General features: G+C 29.3%; 1 protein-coding gene across 3 annotated transcripts in view; it reads right to left on the bottom strand.

The window, feature by feature from the left end:
- The window catches only part of LOC107445535 (meckelin), a 78,248-nt gene that overhangs the window by 20,418 nt on the left and 34,864 nt on the right, over positions 1–22,966 (bottom strand). For all 3 annotated transcript variants that reach the window (XR_011636682.2, XM_043050132.3, XM_043050129.3), the window contains exons 16-21: positions 21,721–21,777; positions 11,750–11,848; positions 10,949–11,047; positions 4,513–4,599; positions 4,111–4,428; positions 523–663 (exon numbers count right to left, since the gene is read on the bottom strand). Coding sequence is in view for 2 of the 3 variants with exons in the window: in XM_043050132.3 (XP_042906066.2) it covers positions 523–663; positions 4,111–4,428; positions 4,513–4,599; positions 10,949–11,047; positions 11,750–11,848; positions 21,721–21,777 (801 nt within the window). In the remaining variant the exon portion in view is untranslated. The remainder of the gene's footprint in view (positions 1–522; positions 664–4,110; positions 4,429–4,512; positions 4,600–10,948; positions 11,048–11,749; positions 11,849–21,720; positions 21,778–22,966) is intronic.

The raw sequence follows: 22,966 nt of genomic DNA on the forward strand, positions 1-22,966 counted from the left end.
TATAAAATACATACAATGTAAAATTTTGGTTGCTTTATTTCAGTTCACGTACAGGATGGCCCATGGAATGTGAGCCATAAACACTGGTCAAGAGTCAGAGATGCCAACTGCTCCGAACACGCCAAAATAATTAAAATAACGGTAAATAACTACAAAGTAAACTTGGCAAATATTTGACTATTTTTGCTTGCTTTTCAAAAGGTATAGCATTACATAAGTATTTAAAAGTGGTGAATCATATAAGCCTACGAATTATTTAGAAATAGTGGTGGATAAAAATCAACTAAATTGAATTTATTAAACCAAGAATCACAATTGATAAACTACCACTTTAAAATATATATTTACTGTCCAGAGCAAGTTGGCATCTCTGGAGAGTGTCTGTATAATTCATAGTTGTTAGTCGGCATCTCTCTCCTAAATGGGTGGTCTGCACAACTAAAAAGATTGGGACTGTATTGCATTGGGAAAAACAAAGAATAATATACAGACAGTCAATTGCAATTGAAATTCTATTATTACTTGTAGAAGAGCTAAGCTCAGGAAAACAGAAGCACCGAGGGCTAGTCGACTGCAAGCACTGTAAGGCACATATTTATGAACTTCAGAAGGAGGCAAATTGAATTTTAAGCTAGCTAAGGCATAACTTTCAAAGTCAAGAACCTATATTTGAAAGAAAAAACAAGTTTCAAAGTTGAATATTTTTTTAAAAAAATATTTTGGTATAACAATTGAAAAGAAATAAAATAAATTTTTAAAATTTAATGATGAAAATATTGCAAAACGTTTTATAGATTTTATTAGTTAAAATTGCACAGTTTAAAATTATGAATCAAGTTTCTGGCAATTCAAGCATTTTTGCATCGACCATTTGAATTTGGACAACAACATCACAACAAAGTTTTAGAAGCAAACTGTTAATATTTCCTTTAAAGAAAAAATATTCAAAAATTAAAATCAATAATAAGGGACCTAATTTTTGAATGCTGTCCAGCCTAAAGTATGGGGATCATATTTTTTCAGATATTGGCTACCCTCCCATATTTTAAAAGTCAAAAATAAAACCCACCAAAAAAAAAAAATTTATTAAAAGTATGTACTTGTATCTGATTTGGTCACTTAAAATATCATCTGAGGTGACTTAATAATGTTGGTAAATGATATTTAAGTCGCTAGAACAAAAGTGATTAAAGTGTTCTGTTTATTTAATTTTGTGCATTGTATGTTGATTTAAGTTGGTTATCATAGTTAAGCTGATGACCATCGATCAATAGCTTCTAATTATTTAAACTTCAATCATCTGGCTAAGGCAACTATTGTACTATGGACTGCATTTCAAACCATTCAATCCTTCAAGCGTTTAGTTCAACCCTAGGGAAATTTCCTTTCTACTCTCTCATTGAACATTATTAGAGACCAGAAAATAGCCTTCCTTTCAGAGTTTTTTCTTTTTTTTTGGTTAGATTTCATTATAATACTGTAAGTAATAATAAACGAACAAGCTGATTGCAGGATCCTGGATTCAGGATCCTTTCCTGGATTTTACCTGATGCCAAACTTTTGATTTTATTAGCCCTCCAATGCCGTCTACTGTACCTTTTCCAAGGGAAGTAGCAAAGAATTTCAATTCACAATTTAATTGAAAATCTTCCTGAACGAAGCACAAGTTCAAAATTGAATACTTATTTTTGAATTGTGCTGCACAGCCAACGGAAAAAATCTTTGTTCTTCGCAGCTCAGGATACTCAATTTTTAAATCCATTAAAGTAGCATTTAAAAATGCCCATACTGCATATTTATCATGCTGAAGTTTGTCCATACAGCATATTTACCATGCTGACTTTGTAACTGAGGATACTCAATTTTTAAATCCGTTAAAATAGCATTTAAAAAAGCCCATACAGCATATTTATCATGCTGAAGTTCGTCGCTTACCACCACAAAAGATCGAAAAATATTATGACTTTCTCGTAATTATAAATATTGCTAAATATGTTATATAATTTTTTATTATTCTTAACAACATTGTTTTAATTTATTTGGAAACAAAAATGGTTTAAACTCTTTGTTTTCATTTAGGAACAGTTTTTATAGTTATTTAAAATGTTGTCACACCCGTTATAATGATTTTGTCACACCCGTCACACCAAAATTTATCCCAAAATAAAAAATTCATATATTTTTAATACTTTTTACTTATTAAGGATCACAATAATTAGACTTTTACAAAGTTTCCTGCTTTTTCATGAAGGTATGCATTTTCTATGGCATATTAAGTATATTTTTTGTGATGGGCGTGACAGAGAGACTTTATAAATATATTTGTATTAAAATTTGAGTTTTTCCTTTTTTAAAGATTAAATGCTTTAAAAGATAGATAAAAGTCACAAATAGAAATATATGCACTGAAAATCAAAACGCTGTAGGTTTAAATATTATTTCTGAGTGAAATGAAAAGACCCTGATTTTCCTAATTGAAATTTTTTTATATTATATTAACTTCAAGTTCAAAAAAATAATACAAGGAAAAATTTTATGTTATTTTTCCTTATAATTTCATAAATCTCATTCATTTACCTTTAATTTGATATATTACATGTTACAATTAAGACAAATTGAAATTTCAACCCTCATGTCCACTTTTACAAGGAAATGCTCATTACTACAAGATTAATATATATATATATATAACGTCGTTGACGAGTGGAAGGAATAAAACAGGTCTTAAGCCGGGAAGGAGGGTACAAAATTTATTTATTAATTATTAGACAGAGCAGTCATGAAAAAGTGTAAAAGTGAACATGAAAAGTTGCGCTCCTTGGTTATATGTTAGGGAAAATCTTGCAAAGTAAAATCCGTAAAATGTCTCAATTTAGGGAAAGAGGGAAATCTTAGTAGTTGCTATTGGTTTATGAAATAGATGGATCATTTCCCACAGAGAGCAAAGGGAAAAATGTCCTGCTTTTAATTAAATGCATACTTGGGCCAAAAATAGATTTAAGAGCAGGATGTGGCTTTTAAAGTGTGAGAAAGCATTTCGATTTGAATAATTAATTAGGATAACATAAAATGATTAATAGAAGCTTTTTATGTCACATATATATATATATTGAATTTAGGAAACTTGATGCAGTGTACAATGATACATTGAGCAAAGTTAAAATTTATTTATGTAAAACTAATGAATCTGCTTAAATACATGTTGACAAGATAATTTTCAGATCTGCCTTAACTATTTATTATATGTACAAACATATCAGACAATACATCAGCTAATAATTTTAGTAGACTTCAAATTTCAATTTAAATACACATAATAAAGACAATTAGAAAAGATCTATACATGTTTTAACATGTAGATGCCACTTTGCTGAATTTCTGATAATTTGTTCATTATGTTACATTATAAAAATAAAATAATGATAGCAAAATTAATAATAAGAATAGAAATAAATATTTATGATTATAATCATAAACATAATATTTGAGTTTTCTCATTTTTAGTCATCCTAAAAAATGTTTTTAAAATAAAATTTGGCATACAAGAAAAAAACTTCTTTTTTGATATTTTAAAATTTTGTTTGAATGTTTTAAGAGAAAACAAGGTCTACTATGAATAAGGTTTCCATTCCTTTCAAGTCTAAAAAAAAATTTCCCTGCACAAATTAAACACAATAGGATATATATTAAGAGGAAAAACACTTGTATGAGCTGTATTGGGCTTACTACACTAGTCATAATTGAAGGAACAGCTGAACATACTCAAAACAAATAATGTTATAGGAAATAGTTTAATTTGGCTGAAATATCATCCTTAAATATCCAATAGATTGTAATTTGAGAGGCTACCACTTTCTAAAAAAGGAAATTCCCTGTATATTAATAATTTCTAAAGAAAAACTCCCTGCATTTTTCCTGTTATTTTAGGTGATTCCCTGTGGTATAAAGCAACAAATTAGTACCTCACTCACATTAATGAGAATGTAAAAGAAATGTGCAGCCATATAAACTATTTAAAAGACAAAAAACACTGTTTTATGATATTGAGTGAAGGCATTCAAAATAACTCACTAGATTTAAAGTTTCTTTTAATGTGATAAAAAAGCTTACTTTGAGAAAGAATAAAACTCCAAAAAGTTGAGCACACAAGTTGATTTTTCTTTTACTTTGTATTTCGGTCCATTCGTTGGCCACATAATAAGTTCTCCATATACTGATACCAGCCATATCGGTATGCATTTTGTCAGGTGTGGTTTTGGGCAAACACCCCTTAATATTCTCCGAACTCACGTTCGTCTCGGCCACCCCCTTGGTCGTCGTCGCCGAGCGTACGCTCACGCAAGACGAGCGCACTCTCGGACGTTCCCAGTCGACAAAAAAGATATTTATGCTACACTGCACGAAGAGTAGGTGGATGACTTGGATCGCCTGTCAAAGATTGAATTGAAAAGAAAAAAATATTAGATAATTTTTCAGAACTCAAATTGTTTACTTTTATTTTAAAGTTCTTACTTTCATTGTAAGAGCTAATCCAATATAAACACTTAAAAACTTTTCTTGGGAGGGAATTGGCAGCAGAGAATGTAAAACATCTTGTTTCTGAAATATTAGAACAGAACTCAGCAATAGATTAGCTTCAGAATGCATAGAAGGATATCCAAACATTAACAATCAAGATTCATGAAGAAAAAAAAATATTTTCTTTATAATATATACAGTGAACTCTCACTACTATGATATCTGGTAGAACAATAATGTTTTGTTGGTCCCTTGCGCATATGAGTTAATGTTATCCACCTCTCAATATTGTGATATTCTTTGAACCCCTGTAAAATTTCTGATCTTATCTTATTTCTTTTCACCACAGTGAATGACTTTTGTATTCAGATTTCAATACCCTATCCTTGATGTACAGTCCGCAAAAAAAAAAAAGATATCACCCTGAATAACTTTCGTTCTAATGATCCGATTTTCACGAACTAAGTGTCAATCTTAATGGTTCCTGGGGGTGACCTCAAATATGCTAATTAATTAGTGCTAACTATTAATTAAGTTACGAAATCAGACACAAAAACGTACTTTCTCTGAATAAACATATATTTTTCTTTACATATTTGGAATCTAGACACTTGAATTAGGGGGGGGGGTAGACAAAATTTTAAAACAATTGGGTCGTAAATTGGGTTGCAATAAAGGTTTATATGTTTGGCAATAGTCCAGAAAACCGCCAAAAAAAGTCGCCTGCGCAAATAAATATTTTAAGATAACCCATTGACTGATTCAAAAGAGAAACGCTTAATTTTACTAGGTTGCTAGGCAACCAATTTCTGACTGTAAAAAATTTGAAATAATGTTTTGTGATTGCTCTGAGAGGTTTAATTAATAGTTAATAGAAAACATCTCGAAGTTTCTAGGCAATAGACAATTTTTAAGTTTATTTATGTCCAAAAAGCAGAAAAAAAAAAAAAAAAATTATTTTAATCTCCCTTGAAAAGAAAATTTGAATCGATTTATAAGTTTTTAGAATTTAAATACATGAACTATTTATCTGATATTATTTAGATTATGCTATTTTTGCTATGTTTATTCGAGGATTTCATACTAAAATCAAATTAACATAACTTATAATAGCTATATACAAAATTCGAGTCTTCTAGGCATGAAAGTTTGAAGAAAAAAAAAGTGCTTGAAAAATAAAATGTAGATTGTATAGTAATTCTAATGCATATTCACAAGGTTTTCTATAATTTACGATATTTCTTTTTTCTATAACTCAATGAATTGCTGAATGTTTAGTGGCATTTTAAAAACATTGAAATATGTTATGTTTAAGAATAAGATATTGAAATAATATGTTGCATATTGTATGATTCATTGTTTAAAAAATTGCTTCATTTTGCTAGATATTTACGTTACATGGTTTTCTTTGGATAAAGATGATTAGCAAATAGCATCCTCATGTTTCGATACATTCTGAAACTTACGTTCGCAAATTCACCATAAAATGTCGCACAGCATATTCTTCAATTACGATAAGCTACATTTACCACCAAATACTGCTACTATGATTATTTTTGTTTTCTTATATATATATATATATATATATATATATATATATATATATATATATATATGATATGATACTCTCTTTTTAAACAGAGCTCGTAAGGCCCTTAAGATACTGAAATGGGGGCACGAAAACTTAAAAGATTTTTTTTCCTAATGCCCGCCTGTGTTAACATCCGTCAATTCAGGCATCTACAGGGCGATAGATATCTGTGTGGCCTAAGGATTCCTAACGAGCATCAAACATTCTCAAAATTAAGTGTTCATTCACTGGAAAATTTAGTGTTTATTCAATTTAAGAACTGTTCCTTCACTTGGTTATCTTACTACTTATTATTTAAACCACCAAAAGCTTAAAACAATATTATGTAAGTTATCTAAATTTTTTTTACATAATTTGCATTTAATAACAAAGTTGTCGACATGCATTTAATAAAAAATACGTCATTTAGCTAAAATTACAAATTTTGAAATTTTTATGATTTTTTTTTAAAGACAAGCTAAGCTTAAGTATTCCTTCACTGGTTAGTTTTCCCTATAAGATTTTGAGAAATTTGCAATGTTGTGAGAGATGCTTAAAAATGTTGACTACGTATTTTTATTAATATTCATAAAATATATATTCAAGAAATTGATTAATATTTTATTCCAAATTTATTCATTCGTATGTATATTATTGAAATTTTATCAGTTATTGAGAAAAAAAGACTAAAAAATAAAAAATAATCACATTAAATAAGCACAATCTGTTGTATAATCATATTCTATCAGAAGCATGCTTTTATAAAACTCCACATTCTCTGCATAAAATGTATTTTATTCAATAAAATGTTTTATTCTAATTTCTTTACTAAATTGCAAATAGAATTTTAGACGACTAAAAAAGAAACATCGTATTTTATAGCTTAAAAAAATAAAAATGAAAAGATAAGCAAACGATTATTAGCGAAAAAAATATGAATGAAATTTTATGCTAAGCATGCGAAGTCAAGTTCCTCGCAAGTTTATCACATTTTAATATTAATCGCCCCATTTAATCATTTCTTCATTGTCGCCAAATTATTTTTTCAAAAATAATTAATTTTAATTTTTCTCAGCTTCTAATAAATAAAAACAGTTGAAACTTTAGATTTTTCAATTGAAAAATATGTAGATTAATATGGTATAAAAAAATTCATACCTTATAATTCAAAAATTTTTCATCCTTAATTTAATTAAATAATAAAAAATAATTAACAATTATTAAAAATTATTTTTTTCGTGAAATTATCTTTGGGTAAATGAGTTTTATGACTGGGTGAAATTTTCTCCGAATTGCTTTATTAGTTTTTAAAATATGACTAAAAACGTAAAAAGTGAAATTAACATTAAGGGGTACGAGCTTTGGATCGCTCTCCTGACCAAACTATGGGGACCATATTTCCTAGATTGCGTCTACGCACTGTATTTTGAAGGTTAAGAATCCAAATATGTAAGAAAAAATATATGTTTATTCAGAGAAAGTACGTTTTTGTGTCTGATTTCGTAACTTAATTAATAGTTAGCACTAATTAATTAGCATATTTGAGCTCACCCCCAGGAACCATTAAGATTAACACTTAGTTCGTGAAAATCCGATCATTAGAACGAAAGTTATTCAGGGTGATATCTTTTTTTTTTTTGCGGACTGTACATAGACCTCCCTTATCTCTTTAGAGATGTAACATTACTATCTGATTTCATATTTAACCATAATCACCACTCTGCAAATTAAATTTTTATATAATATATAATTAGATCTATAGTTAATACATATATAAGATTAAAATTTAAAAAAATCTTTATTGTGTCCCCAAAGTATGTAGACCCTCGATATAATAATATATCCCTCTACAACAATATATTTGGTCCCCAAAATATTGTAGTAGTGAGGTTTTACTGCGTGTCTATATACAGTCAATTCGCTATAACTCGAAGTATGATAACTCGAATATTACTATAACTCGATTTTCTTATGAGGGCCCGACCCTTTTATCTTCAATTTCATGTTAATTATTCTCGATTACTCGAATTTTACTCCCTTTAACTCGATTTTTTTTGGATCTTTTAAAGCAAGAAAAAAAACCTAGGAGCTGATATCTTGCCCCTTCCTTCGCAACACACACACAATGTCTTTCGCTCTCTTCATGGAGAAGCTAAAGCTGTCCCTCTTGAAGTATGTGAACAGTGGTTAAATGAAACGTTACCAAATTTACTTCAAGGATACAGTTAAAATGACGTTTTCAATATTGATGAAATGGGTTTATTTTTTAAATGTCTTCCAAATAAGACTATGATGTTTAAGGATGAAAACTGCTCAGGGGGTAAAATGAGCAAGGAACGTTTGACTGTCCTAGTAGAAGGAAATGCGTCTGGGACAGAGAAATTGCCCTTACTTGTTATCGGAAAATACCGAAATCCCCAATGTTTCAAGAATGTAAAAACGTATCCTTTGGATTACAAGTCTAACAAAAAGTTTTGGAGGACATCAGTTTTATTTGAAGACTATGTAAGAAAATTGGGTCGGAAATTCTTCGCTAAAAAGAGAAAAGTGATACTCTTTATGGATAAATGCACAGCGCATAGTGATTTACCTAATTTGAAAGCAGTAAACTTGCAATTTCTCCCACCAAACACACAGCAAAGTTGCAGCCGATGGACCAGGGTATCATAAAGTGCTTAAACAGTCTTATCGTAAATGTCTTGTCAGAAAAATGATCTTAAATATTGTAAGCATTTAGAAGGTTTGTAATTGATGAGCATTAATTAAATAATCCGACAATATTTTGAAAATCCAAAACCGAAACTAACGGTAAGTCGAACTTCCGATATGTCGAAGTTTTTCGTCAGTCCTATCAGATTTGAGTTATCGCGAATTCACTGTATATATATATTATTCAAATATAATATATTCAAATATTATAAAAAAATATTGTCTTATTCAAAGAAAAAAAAACTTTTCATGTAAAATTTAAAAACAGTTTTATTCTTAACCCTTATAACAATTTATTATATGAATCAAAACAAAAAATTTTTAAAAAAATCTAAAAAATATCAAAATTTAATTTTTATGGTACACTTCTTTAGGAATAATCAATGCATGAAACAAAAACATACCTGCCAACATTGGAGAAATAAAATAATGAAGATTTTATAATCAACATTTTTCAGGCTATGAGTAAAGTCTTGATACATCATCCATAATCGAGTAAGTTAAAATTGGAAAAAATAAGCACTTACATTTAGTATTATTTTTATGTAAATCTTAATCAAAAGATTTTTTTTAAACCATTAGTTATACTAAATAAAAACTCAACATACTGCAGTTCTGGCAATAGCACGATCTGTTAAGGAATAAGAGAAGTATGTTTGCCATCAGCAGATGTTTTATCGCTAATTTTTATATTTTTTATTACTTTACAAGTACAAAGAAATGTGAGAATAAATGGGTAAATGGAAGATAGCGGCAAAATACAGGAGTTTTCGTTAAAAAACAAGAGACTTGGCAGGTATGCAAAAATTGATTTATTAGTCATTCTCATGTTCTTTAAGATTGAGTTTTTCTTTAACAAATCACGTAAAAAGTCATTATTGCGTGTGAATGAGAATGCAAAAGAAATGAGGGTGCTGGTAAGGGCAGAATAAATGTTGCGTAAACAAGATTTTGCGTAAGTTACACAATTATTTAGGCTTTTGACTAAATAAATTAATATAGACTAAGTATTTTTTTTGACATAACAAGGTGTTCAAGATAGCGTGAGTATACTGTATATATATATATATATATATATAGTGAAACCTCGGTGAAGCGGACGTTATTGGGACAGAAAAACTTCTTTGTTTATGAGAGTTGTCAGTTTACGTGAAGGGTACCCTAATAACGAAGTTTATTACAAAGTTACGCCTTAAATTGTTTTTAGAATATTTTCAAAGATATAGAAATAATTAAATAATCCACAATAACTATGTACAAGGATATTTATTTAAACTTTAAAAAAAAAATTCTATACAAAAAGAATATATGAAAAGTTTGTTATAAATACATAATTCTAGATGTAGCTACAGAAAAATGAATATAATTTTCCTATTAACTCAGATATTCAAGTTAGTCATATGATACCGAATAGAAGATTACAGTCCTCAGTCGGTTTCAATTTTTAGGTTTACTCCCCGTAACACCTACCTATCTCTTGATAGGAAACAGGGTTTACACTTCCTTGAAAGTAAACCTCCCATGATTCACAGAAAAAAACAATGTAAGACATGAGGACCTATGGAGTTGATTATTCATCTATCAAGTGTCAGAATAGATGTTTCATTTATGTGAACAACTCAAAGATTATATTTCTGTTCTTTTTTCACCCCAACTGTGTTAAATACAGTCTTCAAATTGATAAGAAAATGAAAGAAATTTTCAGTGGGAAAGAAGCATTGAGAGCATTTAAGAGTTTCAACTGGAGGGGTCCCATAACCTGTATTGTCCTGATGGAAAAAAATCAAGAGATTAAATTTTTCCAAGAACTTCAAGAATTGAAGGTGAATTTCCAGGTTTTGACTGAAAAATAAGAGGCCAATCTAGGTCTAAATCAAAATAGTGCAATTTAAGAGATCTAAAGATAAAAATATCAATTAGATTTTATTAAAATTTCAGAAAATTTTAGTGAGACTACAATTTTATTAACCACTACATTTTAGAACTTTCCATAAAAAGGCACGATTCTTTTTCGGATAATTTTAGACCCTCCCATCACTAAATATGATTGAGTTGTGCCTAGTTTTATAGTTCTTGCACTATACAGAAGAGAATTTGCTCGGGAGACAATTTTACCAAAGAACTCCCAAATCATACATAAAATATTCTTACCTTAAAAAAAGTTAACCAATAGAAGCAGTGAAGAAATATGACACAAAAGAAAGACGTAGAGAGGTTGCCACACATAAATATGGTAAATTTTCCTAAAGTCTAGAAGAGAAACAAAATATATAAATACATAAAAAAAATGAAAAAAAGGGGGAAAAAACAATCAATTTAGTAACTTGAAAATCCATTTCCAAAAACTAATATTTTAGTTTAATATAAAATTGTTTCTGTATCACTATAGGGAAAATTATTTTAATTTTATGAGTGCTTGTTAACAAAAATTTTGACAATTACAAACTAACCCTTTGCTTACCAAAATTGTTGCTAATCAGTAATTGAAAATTAAAATAGTGTTGCATAAAAATCATGAATGCATTGATGTAACTTAAATTTACATTGATATAAATTTGTTATTTCCAGGAATGAAAGTACCAGTTAGCCAAAAAAGCTGAATTCTACATAAACACAATCAAACATTATGAAGTTAATAAATGTATGGAGCTTAAAAAGCTTTGAAAAAAGCTGAATTCAGAGTAAAAGCTGAAAACTTTCATGCCTATATTTCAGAGAACAAATTTTTACTTCGGTCATTTCAGAACTATTTATTTGATAAAAAAAATTCCCCTTAAAAAGAATTTAAAAAAAGAAAGAAATATGTCAAACCCAGAGGTAATAACCCAATAGATGCTAAACAATGTTAGTGGATTGGGTTTCCTGGTGTTTTCACAACATGGACACATTTGTTATCCTATCTATGCAAATAAATAAATCAAATGCAATTAAGTATAAAGGAGTCATATTTACCACTAAGTCGATAGCATTCTTCCCAGACCGCCTATACCAACTAAAGGTTTGTAAAACAGACCAAGCAAACGATAATACTCCAAAAATAGACATAGATATCTAAAATGAATGTTTAACTTTTGTTTAAATCGCAATTTTTAAGAAACAATTTTCATAAGAGCTGCATTTATCACAAATACAACATTTGAACAACAATTCTAAATAAATGAAAATACAGTCAAACCTGTTTATCTCGAATCTCACAGTAAGGGCGAAAAATTCGAGAGAAAGAGGTTTCGAGTTATACAGGTACTATAAAAAAATTAAATTTAATTAAGAAATTCTATTAAAAGTGCTTGAATTGTTTTTAGTAGAAAAATGTAAACATTTTTTGAAATTAATTATACCACATACATCTATTGACATAACAGTTTTTTAACATACATTTAACACTGAAAATAATTTTTCCAAGATTTTTGACTGATAACCTTATTTGTTTCGATTATTCTTTTGAGGTTAGAAAGATCGCAAATTCCTCATAGTCAACATTTTCCTTGGATTCAAGAGTAGTTTATAAGAATTCTACAGCTTTTTCTACTTCTTTTGCATTCACTTTTGATTCATCAATATGTATGATCTTCGGCTTCTTCCTCTTCATCTGATATTACTTCAACATTATCTATAATTTTCACATCTGTCAATGTTCCGCATGTTGCCAGGCAGTTGTCCACTTACAAAAATCTTCAAAACTAATGTCAACATTAAATCTAGATTTTATTGCATTCCATTCTGGCAAATCTAGCACTGCATTTTCAGCGTTAACAGTTTCTTCTCTTTTACTGATGCCTTCACCCTCTTGTTCATCATCTCTTCACATCATTCTTAAGATCAGCTTTTTAAAACCATCTTGGATAGTTTTTAGAGACACATTTCTCCAGATAAAACAGTAATTCTGATAGCATCTAACTCTTTTCATCGATGGCATCTACAAGTTTGCGTACCAACTGTTTTCTATAGATCACTATATATATATATATATACTATATATATATACTATATATATATATATATATATATATATATAGTATATATATATATATATATATATATATATATATATATATACATATACTATATATATATATATATATATATATACACTATATATATATATTTATCCAAAAATATGTCATTTTTAAATCTGTCCACAAATAAAAATGCTTGCAAATGTCACTAAACAATTTGTGTAAATAATCATAAAAACTCTTAATTATCCTTTGATTCATTGGTTGCAATATTGAGGTCAAAATGAATTTCTATTCTTAGCTTTCTTATCTATGTTGAAAAGCTATGGTCACTACTCATTAACCCCTCACTCACTGCCAAAATCATTGTATTCATTTCTAGTTAAGGAAGTGCAGCAGGGATAGTGATTGAAATTTCAAGAAACACCCCCAACCTGTTCATCCCTACTTCCTGTGGATTCACGAAATTCATCTCTGTCAACGAGTTCTACTGATAAAGTTTTGAAATTTGTGCTCAATTATTAGAAATTTGAGAAACGGAGGTTTTGAAATAAAAAATTTAGACATAAACATAGAATTTGGAAAATACATTGATTTTAGACAGTAAATGTGGGGAATTTTAGAAATTTTCAGATATAGAGGTTTTTGAGATAAAGAGGTTCGAGATAAACAGGTTCAACTGTATTTCAAAAATAAATTTATAACAACCAAAGCCTTATGATAACTAAATTAATAACCAAAGAAAAAAAAATTTCAAATCAGAGATTTTTTTTAAATTTAAAATAGAACTTGTTTCAAATTTCAGAAATGTATAACTCAACTGACTTGTTTACCAGCAATTACTATGAAAAGATCATATATATATATATATAAAGTTTTTAAATGTGTTTATACTTTCTTAATTTCAATTTTATGAAATTTAATATTTAATGATAACAAAGAATGGAAAGTATTGAATTTATAAATATGTCGATTCAAGTGATTATAGTTTTGTGAAAAAGAGGGGGGGGGGAATAGAAATTATACAGCAAAGGTTTACTTTATATAAAATGGTATATGATGGATATTAATTTGTTTATAAAAAAGTAAATGCAATAGGATAGATTTTAGTGCTAATTATTCAGAAAATAGTAGTAGAATATGCTTCACAAAAAATTTTCTAGTCTAAGCTACAAATGGTTTAGAAGACAAAAAGGAAAAAACAATCTATGAAATATATTGAGAAAACAAAAAACAAAAGATTTTTTTAATAATTTTTATTCTTCTTTTGTTAAAATATCTTTTTAAGCAATACTTTTATTTTCTCTATTATTCTTTTTTTTTCTTAGTGCTCTTTTTCTTTGCAATTATTTTATATTAAAAGTTCTATGCACGCGTTGCTAGTACACAGTTAATAAACTAAACTGTATATACAATGTAAACAAAAACAAAAAAAAGATTTTAAATAATTTTTATTCTTCTTTAGTTTACAATATTTTAAAACAATATTTTTGATTTCTCCTTCATTCCTTTTCGCTGAGTTCGTTTTATTTCTTTATTTTATAATGTTATATAAAAGGTTCTATGTACATGCTGCTAGTGCGCAGTTAATAAACTTAATAAATCAAATCTCAATGGTACTTTTACATACATTTATATATATACACACACTCATATCTATGTAGATTGTTCTAAAATTCGATTAGAGAGGGGATAAAAATCATCAAGATGATGAAAACTTAAAATAAAACATAAAATGGCAAACTAGGTTGAGAGACTAAAAATTCTGAAAAACATATGTTTGAATGCCTTGTTCTTCTGCAACAAGTTCTCCCTCAATTTGTCTTATAGTCTGCAGATTGCATATAGAAAGGAATATGGCATAAGCATGATAGTTATTAGATAAATAAATAAGTTTTTCCTGGATTTTACAGTTATATGATTGATTGTTAATGAATATTAAATATTTTACGTGCCGCGACAGCCTGGTTGGTAGGGTGTTGGGTCCATGTCAAAAGGGTCATGAGTTTGATCCTCACCAGCTGGAGACTCCCTTTGTAGTAAATGGAGACTGGTGCACGTTAAATCTGTAGGGTCACAAGGTCATCCATGTTCCCATAACATATAATACCTTTTGGGGTACTGAATTGGAGATGGGTCGTTCTCAGTTTCAGGTCAAAATTACGATTTGTGCTAGAATGAATGGGTCCGCCCTATAAACAGGCTGTGACGTGCATGTGGCTGAAGTCGTATTCTTAACATGGAGGACGCCACTGAAAAGACTCATTGTGCAATCTTTAGATCTCAATTCATGTGACTATCTCAAATCACTAGTGTATATGACACCTCTGGACATTCTAATAGAACAAATTCTTATTTTCGGCAGGCACCAAAAGCACATCTAGCATTCTTGAGTAAATACAGGAATAATTTTTTATACTGTTGCAGACTGGGGAATGGCGCCACCAGGAGCCATTTTGAACAAACCAGGTAGAACTCGATTAAAAATTATTCAGATGAAAATAAAAGTATCACACTTCAAGCGCTCAAAAAATAGGCGACCATTCTCATGACTTGCAGACATTATGTGAAACAAATGTGATTTGAAATATAAAATCTAAAGTTGCCGAGAGTGAAACAAAAATAAAGATTAAAAAAACAGAACGAGAAAAAACACTGTGACCGAGAGGGGTGAAATGCATTTGAACGTGTCATTTAGAAACGTTAACAAGGGAATCGGCGTTCATATGAATGAAACAAGATTAAAGGGCATCAAGATGAGCTGATATGACTGAGCATTGGCATTGCCAAAATTGAATTTATGAAAGAATTTTTTTTGTAGTTTGCAGTGTACAGAACCTTTTGTAACAGTTTTTGAGCATCATGCTGACACCTGCACAGGACTTTCATTCTCTAAATGTGTTTTTTTCTTCTTTCATCATGAATCCTTAAAATTTGCATTTCAACACTAAAGATATATATATATATATATATACCGTATTTTTCTGCGGAAGAGCCGCGGCGCTATCGAAAAAAAAGTTGTTTTTTTCCTACATGCGGCGCTTCCAACGAAATATTTTTTTTAGTAGCAAAAAAATTTGTCAAGGAAAGTTATTTAAGATTAAATAATTTTCTGAGAGAAAGACTATTAAAAAAAATTAATAACGAAGTCGACGAAATATTCGCCCGTATCGCGATCTGTTGCAGAACATCGCCAATTCTTAGCAAACTTTCGGCAGCAGCCTGTAAGAAAATAAATAAACGAAATAAAAATTTAAAAAAACATCGCATAAGGAGAAAATTTAAAAGGTATACATCTTGTATCCACCCCCAGCTTAAAGAAAAATCGCAAGCTAGAAATCTATTTAGCGCCTTGGCAATTGAACTAACAGAAAAGGAAGAATAGGACCCTGAATCCGACACTCACGGGACTGACGAAATGCCGAACTTCGGATCTCTTTCGGAAATTCCAATATGGCCCCCAAATATTACTATAATTCAATTCCACTGTTAATTTCAGAAAAACCAATAAATTTAGTCAAGTTTCGATCGTAGATTATGATGGGGTGGGGTGAATTTAAAACTGGCCCATCTTAAGAGAAATATTACTAATTAAAATAATAATCTATATAATATAATCAAGAAGAAATAATCAGAATCCTATGAAAAAGAAATAATAGTTTCTTCTTTGGAGCGCGATCATAGTTCTCGTTTTTTCTTTTAGATAACATTTTGTTTTAACAAAAGACGCTTACCTCGCAAGAAGAAAAAAAAAAAGCTAACAGGGAACTACAAAAAAAATTTTTTTTTTAACAATTAATGCTAAGAAACTAACAATGAATAACAACAAAAAACAAGCTAAAAACTAATAACGATAAAAAAAACAAAAACAAGCAAGCTACAATTAACAAGAAAAAATAAAAAGCGGCAAAATAAAAAAAAATAATGAATCGAATAAAAAACCGCAAAAGGGATAGAATTCATTTTGTTGTCCACTTAGTAGTTTCAATGTCAATTGGGTGTGGCCATTTTATGGTAAAACAGAAGAGGGAAATTTGGGGGTAAAGCACAAGGACAGCTGTCAAGATTGATTGATCAGTTTTTTCCAACTTCCATTTCTTTATTTTGTTCATTGGAAATGCAAGTGTTTTTACCTCTCACTTTATTTTAAACTGCTTTAGAAACAGATGTTTCCTTTGACACAGATTTATTATTTTTTTTTCAAGCTTCTTTTTTATTTTTAAAAGATAAAATAAAGTAAGTTACAGTTACTTCAACAGAATAAAATTCCAAATAAAAAGAATACAGCTGATTTTTTTTGTCTTATCAATATAAATTTCTTAAAAAAAAAAAAAAAAAAAAAAAAAAGATTAGATCAGATTAAGTGCCGAATTTTGGAATGCTGGATTAGGGGTCCCATACCCTTTTCTTTTCCCCAACCCCTTTTCAATATAACTGATTGATTCCTCCTAAACAGCTCCAATAGAAATGACACATGGAGGAGGTGGGGTACACCCCTCTGTTAAACATTTTCTTCTGTTCTTCTAAGTTGAGTTACATTGGGTTATTTCCATTGAAGGAGAGGGCATTCTACCCACTAAAATTCCACCCTCAAAGATTGTGAAAGTGAAACTTATTTCCCCTTCGCTCATTCCTTCAGAATTTTTTTGGGCCCGCTTAGTTATTTCTTATTCTTGTTATTATTAGTTATTTCGTTATTATTAGCTGTTTAGTTATTATGTATTAGTTTTTCCTCAAATTGTTAACGGTAATAAATTTTAAAATCTTTCTTTTAATAAATTTTTATTTTATTTTTCTTATTACATTGTTTTACGGATTTCTGTAATCAGTTTAGCCTTAATTCGGCTACTGAACATATAAATATTTTTTTTGCTGTTCTTCTGTTTTTTGGCGCGGTGCCAACTGGTAAGAACAACTTTATTTTATATAGTTTTGTTGTTTTCTTTTTTTTGCTGAAGGAGAAGACTTTTTTTGTTGCCTTTTTTTTTGCTGAAAACGAAATTTTTTATTATAATTCAGAAATTAAAACTTTACTTTATGAAATGCATAAAAAAATTAAATTTTTTATTATACAGATATTCTAAATGGTAATTCAAAGGTCTCTTCTAAAAGGATGCTGATATACGCGGTTTAGCGCCATTGCGGCGCTTACTATAATTTTTTTTAAAAAAATTTCATTTTTATCGAGGTGCGGCGCTTGCGAAGAAGCGCCGCTTTTGCCGAAAAATATGGTATATATATATATATCAATTTTAAGACATACATTTTTTTAGCCCTTCTTATACTATTGTATTGATATATTTTGCTTTAGCAATATTGATATAATATTAGAAAGCACTCCTTTTTGCAAATATAATCGTATGAGCTGATGAGATTATATCTTTTCTTTATTTTGTTTCCTGGCTTTTTAATATTTTTTTTAAATAAAAAAGTCTTTTTTTTTTTTTTAAATATTTTTCAAAATATTTGATTTAAATCACTTTCTTCTTCTCTTTTCATTAATCCTTATTATCTTCCATGTTTTATCTATAATTTTAATATCTATAATTATATATGCATATACATATATATGTTTGTGTATGCACTAATAAATGGTGTGTCCCAAAATTATTGGGATTTACTTTAAAAGGAGGTAGGGGCCATCCCAAAGATTCAGAATTGCATAGCAAACCATGATTGGAAACATCCTAAGAAAGTTAGATATACAGTCGGGCCATGGATTAATGGCTCAATACACCCGATTTTTCTGGATATCCGCAGCAGTACATATGATTCTAGCAATCAGATCCATTTCAGAATTCAAGGGTGTTGCGTACACGTCACTTTTGTCTTTTCTTAAAAAACCCAGGAAACCAAACAACTAACAGAAAAGATATATATTGCCCTCAAGTCACCCGATTATATCGACAAAATATTGTTTCTAAATTATTAATACAGTGTTGACCAAAAGTGTGGGCATTTTTTGAAAGTTTCATGTTTTTCGACTTTGTGTGCTTGTAGAATATATTAATTTTCACTTAAATACAAACGTTTATATATCAAATTGAAGGTAATTTAATGTAGAATTTAATAATAAATACAGAAAATTAAATTAAAATATTTGAATAAAAAAAAAAAGTTATGCTCATTTAAGTAGAACAAACAAACACAAATTGTTTTGAATAAGGACTTGTTTTGTAATAAAAGCGTACTAGCCAAACACAAACACTGTTCTAAGGACCAATCAAGTGTCTGTAACTATAGTTTAGGTTATTTGGATGGTAAAAGAGTTATTGTTGTGGAAATATTTTGCGGAATGATGCATACTACAGTGGAAAGTCGCGTATCCGGAATCGGTGGGACTTTTGGTAGTCCGGATATTAGACTTTTTCGTATTATAGACCCCCAAGGAAAATAAAGCTTAAAATGATCTAATAAACGATCTGAATCCAAGAAGCAAAAAATAAATAAACATTATTTTTAAGGGAAATAATGTTTTAGCATTAGAATGATATCTAATCAATCAAAAACAAAATATTAGAAAATAATAATTGTTGCTTAAAATATAGTAAGCGAAAAAAAAAAATTGACAGTTAAGAAAACATTAATTGCTCTCTCCACCATTTTGAACTAGAAGGAATCATGCAAGAAGGGGAAATTCCAGTCATTCATTAAGGTGGGTAGGTGGAGAAGAAAATTCATTTCCTCCTTACTTGTTGAGGGCGGGGCAGTGACAAATTCTTATTTTCTCTCCCATCATTGGCCATCAATCAAGCATAAAGGCGCGGCATGCTGATTGGGTTCTCTTTATTTTTTCTTGTGTGACTGAAAGTGACTCCCCCTCCACTTTAACATTTGATATGTTTACCCTTTTTCAGAGTATTTCTTCTTCCCCTCACACTCTAATAAAGTGGTTCCAGGAAATGCCTCCCTTACCAGCCAGCTGCAAAGGAAAGAAGGGGGGAGGGGACTCAGTTGTGCTCTTTTGAAAACAAATCTCCCCCCTTTCCTGCATTCCTGAGGAGGAGCATTGCTTATGCTTCTGGTCTTCTATTCCCCTTTCTGTTGATTTATGAGTTCAATGCAGGAATCACTAGAAGCTGGAAAAGGAAAAAAAACGTGTGTCCAAAGACTTTTTTTCTTTTTAAGAGAGGGGAAGAGAATAGATGTTTATTTTGATTGTTAAAAAGTGTCCCGGAAATCGACCCTCCCGGAAAAAGGACGTCCGGATATGGGACGTTACACTATAGTACAATTAAATAGAGTATTGCTGTTTTTGAATATTTAAAATCCCTTTTTTTTAATTAAACTAATTTTAAACAATGTCATCAACAAGAAGAACTAATTGGTCATCTACAAAAAGAAGCCGAATTGTCATATTGAGAGAAAAGGGCCTCTCTTATGCTGAAATTGCAAGTCAAGTTAGTGGTTCAGTGACTTGTTCTGGTGTACGAAAGTTCTTTTTACGTTATGAAAAAACGAAATCAGTGGAAAATAAAGCCAAATCAGGCAGAAAAAAATGCACAAGTGCTACTGCCGATGGAAAAATTAAACAGCTATGCCTTCAAGATAGAAAAATTTCATCAGATGCCATTAGATGTGGAATGAATGCAGTAAGTTCAGGAACAATAAGAAGAAGGTTATCAGGATTTGAACTACAAGCTTGAATTCCAAGGAATAAATATTATTTAAATCAAAAGCGATGCGAAGAACACATTAAATGGTCAGAAAATCAATGGAAGCAAGTAATCTGGAGCGATGAGAGTAAAATATCGCTCTTTGGTAGTGATGGTAAAAAATACGTGAGACATAGAGAAGGTGAAGCACTTCATTCTGATTGCATTGAAGCAACTACAAAAAACCTAACAAAGGTCATGATTTGGGCATGTATGACTGCAGATGGTGTGGGCTGAATTCAAGTGATTGATGGCATCCTGAATGCCAAAAAATACATCAAAACTGTTGTGAAACCAAAATTGATACCTTCCATCAGGGATCTCTTCCCCAACAATGCACCATTTATTTTTCAGCAGGATTCAGCTCCATGCCACACAACAGAAGTATGCTAAGCATGGTTTCAAAATAAAGGCATAGATATATTACAATGGCCAGGAAACAGAGCTGATCTCAATCCAATTGAAAATTTGTGGTGACATTTGAAAATTCTTGTATGAAAAAAACCTCCATCCAATAAAAGACAACTTATTGAAGCTATAATTGATTCTTGGCACCATGTGATTACGAAAGATGAACTCCAAACACTCGTTCACTCGATGAAAAGACGCTGTGAAGCTGTCTTTAAAAAAAAGGGTCATCCTACAAAGTATAGATTGTGTAAGTATCACTTTAAAAAAAATGCAAATCTAAGAGATCTTACTATTAGTTGCATAACTTTTTCTGTAATACAGATATTGTAATACTGTATTTATTATTAAATTCTACATTAAATTACCTTCAATTTGATATATAAACGTTTGCATTTAATGGAAAATTAATATATTCTACAAGCACACAAAGTTGAAAAACATGAAACTTTCAAAAAATGTCCACACTTTTGGCCACCACTGTATAGCTAAAGAAAAATATATCAATACAATAGAGTATATAAATACAAATAATAGATACACAAAAAAAACTTAGACAATTATTTTCCACACAATGCTTTTAAGTAACAAGAGGTTAAAATTGTAAGATAAAAACGATGTTCATTTATTATTTTACTCTGTTGATACTAGAAATAAAAATGTCCTTTTCATATTACATCGCTCACTTTAACAGCAGAAAAATGCAATCCCCTAAAAGAATTGTTGAAATCGAAGAAGCTAGTAATTTTTAACTTTTAAAAAGAAAAAGATTTTGTCATCTTTAATATCAGCATTTTGATAGTTGAAATTCTTAAGAAAACTTCTGGCAATAACAAGACACTCGTTATAACAAGATTTCACTGTATAAAATCAACAAATAACATAAAAACAGAATAAATCTTACCACAATGCTTTTCATCACAGAAGACTGATCCATTTCATAGGATACAGAAAATTTAACCTAATAAAAGTGTAAAAATATTTGTACAAAAAATAAAGTATATCCTCAAAATCTGAAAATTTTTATTCAATTTGACAAAAAAAAAAAAAAAAAAAAAAAAATTCACCAAATCTATTTTAAATAAAAAGAAAGAGGAAGAAATTCATATGTCATAATACTATCATAGTAAAAAATATATTTTACAAACCATGTGAAAATCTGTAGCAATCACTTCTGAAAAAGTGATTTAAAAAAAAACCAGTCTGGATTTACAATTAAATGATGGAAATGAAGCGAATTAAAAAATAATTACTCAAATGTGCAGGTTGTAATACCTGTGTAGTACTAAACATCAGGATTTAACAAAAAATTTATTGAAAATAAAGGTGAATTTGAAAAAATTTAACACTAAAAAATGAGCCTTGCTAAAAGTTTTTTATTACTAAAATTAAATGCTGATCTTTATACACTAAAAATAAAAATGGAGTTTTACACAAAAATTAATCAAAATAGGTAATAGAAAACATAAATTAGCATGATGAAGGCTTATGATAGAGAGAAATAACAACAATTATTTCACATTATTGAACAATCATTAACAAATAGTATTCTCTTTTAAATATGTAATGCGAATAAAATTTTAAAAAACCTAGAGTATCTGAGCTTTGCTCCGTTGATCAAAGATTTTTTTAAATTTTTACTCTCAATTTTTAATGCAAAACTATGATATATACAGAAGTTGGATGAAATAATGGAAACACTTGGATAGTAACAATTTTTGATGTCTCACAAAAAATACTTAGGAATAGGTTTAGAAATTTAGAAGTGTTTAGATTGTGCGATTTCCCATACATATAAATGAAGGGGTTTAAATTTTTTAAGGTTTGAGTGACTGGCAATAATTTACAAAGGGAAAAAAATGTTTAGAAACACTCTATGCCATAAAATGTAGTAATAAATTCGTAGCTTATTACAATGATTTTGGTTATTATATGCAATAATTGTACAAATTTTCAAAATCTTCAATTTTCAGAAATTTTCTTAAATATTTAGGCTAATGTGGAAATTTTTACAAAAAAACTTATTTTTTTGTTTTATAAAGAAAACTTTTGGACCCATTTGAAATTAATTATAAAATTAATGCTTTAAAGTTTGAGAAAAATTCATTAAAAACTGTGCAAGATCTGAGTAATTTAAGTAGTTCTGTTAA

Source organism: Parasteatoda tepidariorum, chromosome 1 (assembly GCF_982258835.1).
Source record: "Parasteatoda tepidariorum strain Cologne lab strain chromosome 1, Ptep-v5.0, whole genome shotgun sequence".
Lineage (NCBI taxonomy): Eukaryota > Metazoa > Arthropoda > Arachnida > Araneae > Theridiidae > Parasteatoda > Parasteatoda tepidariorum.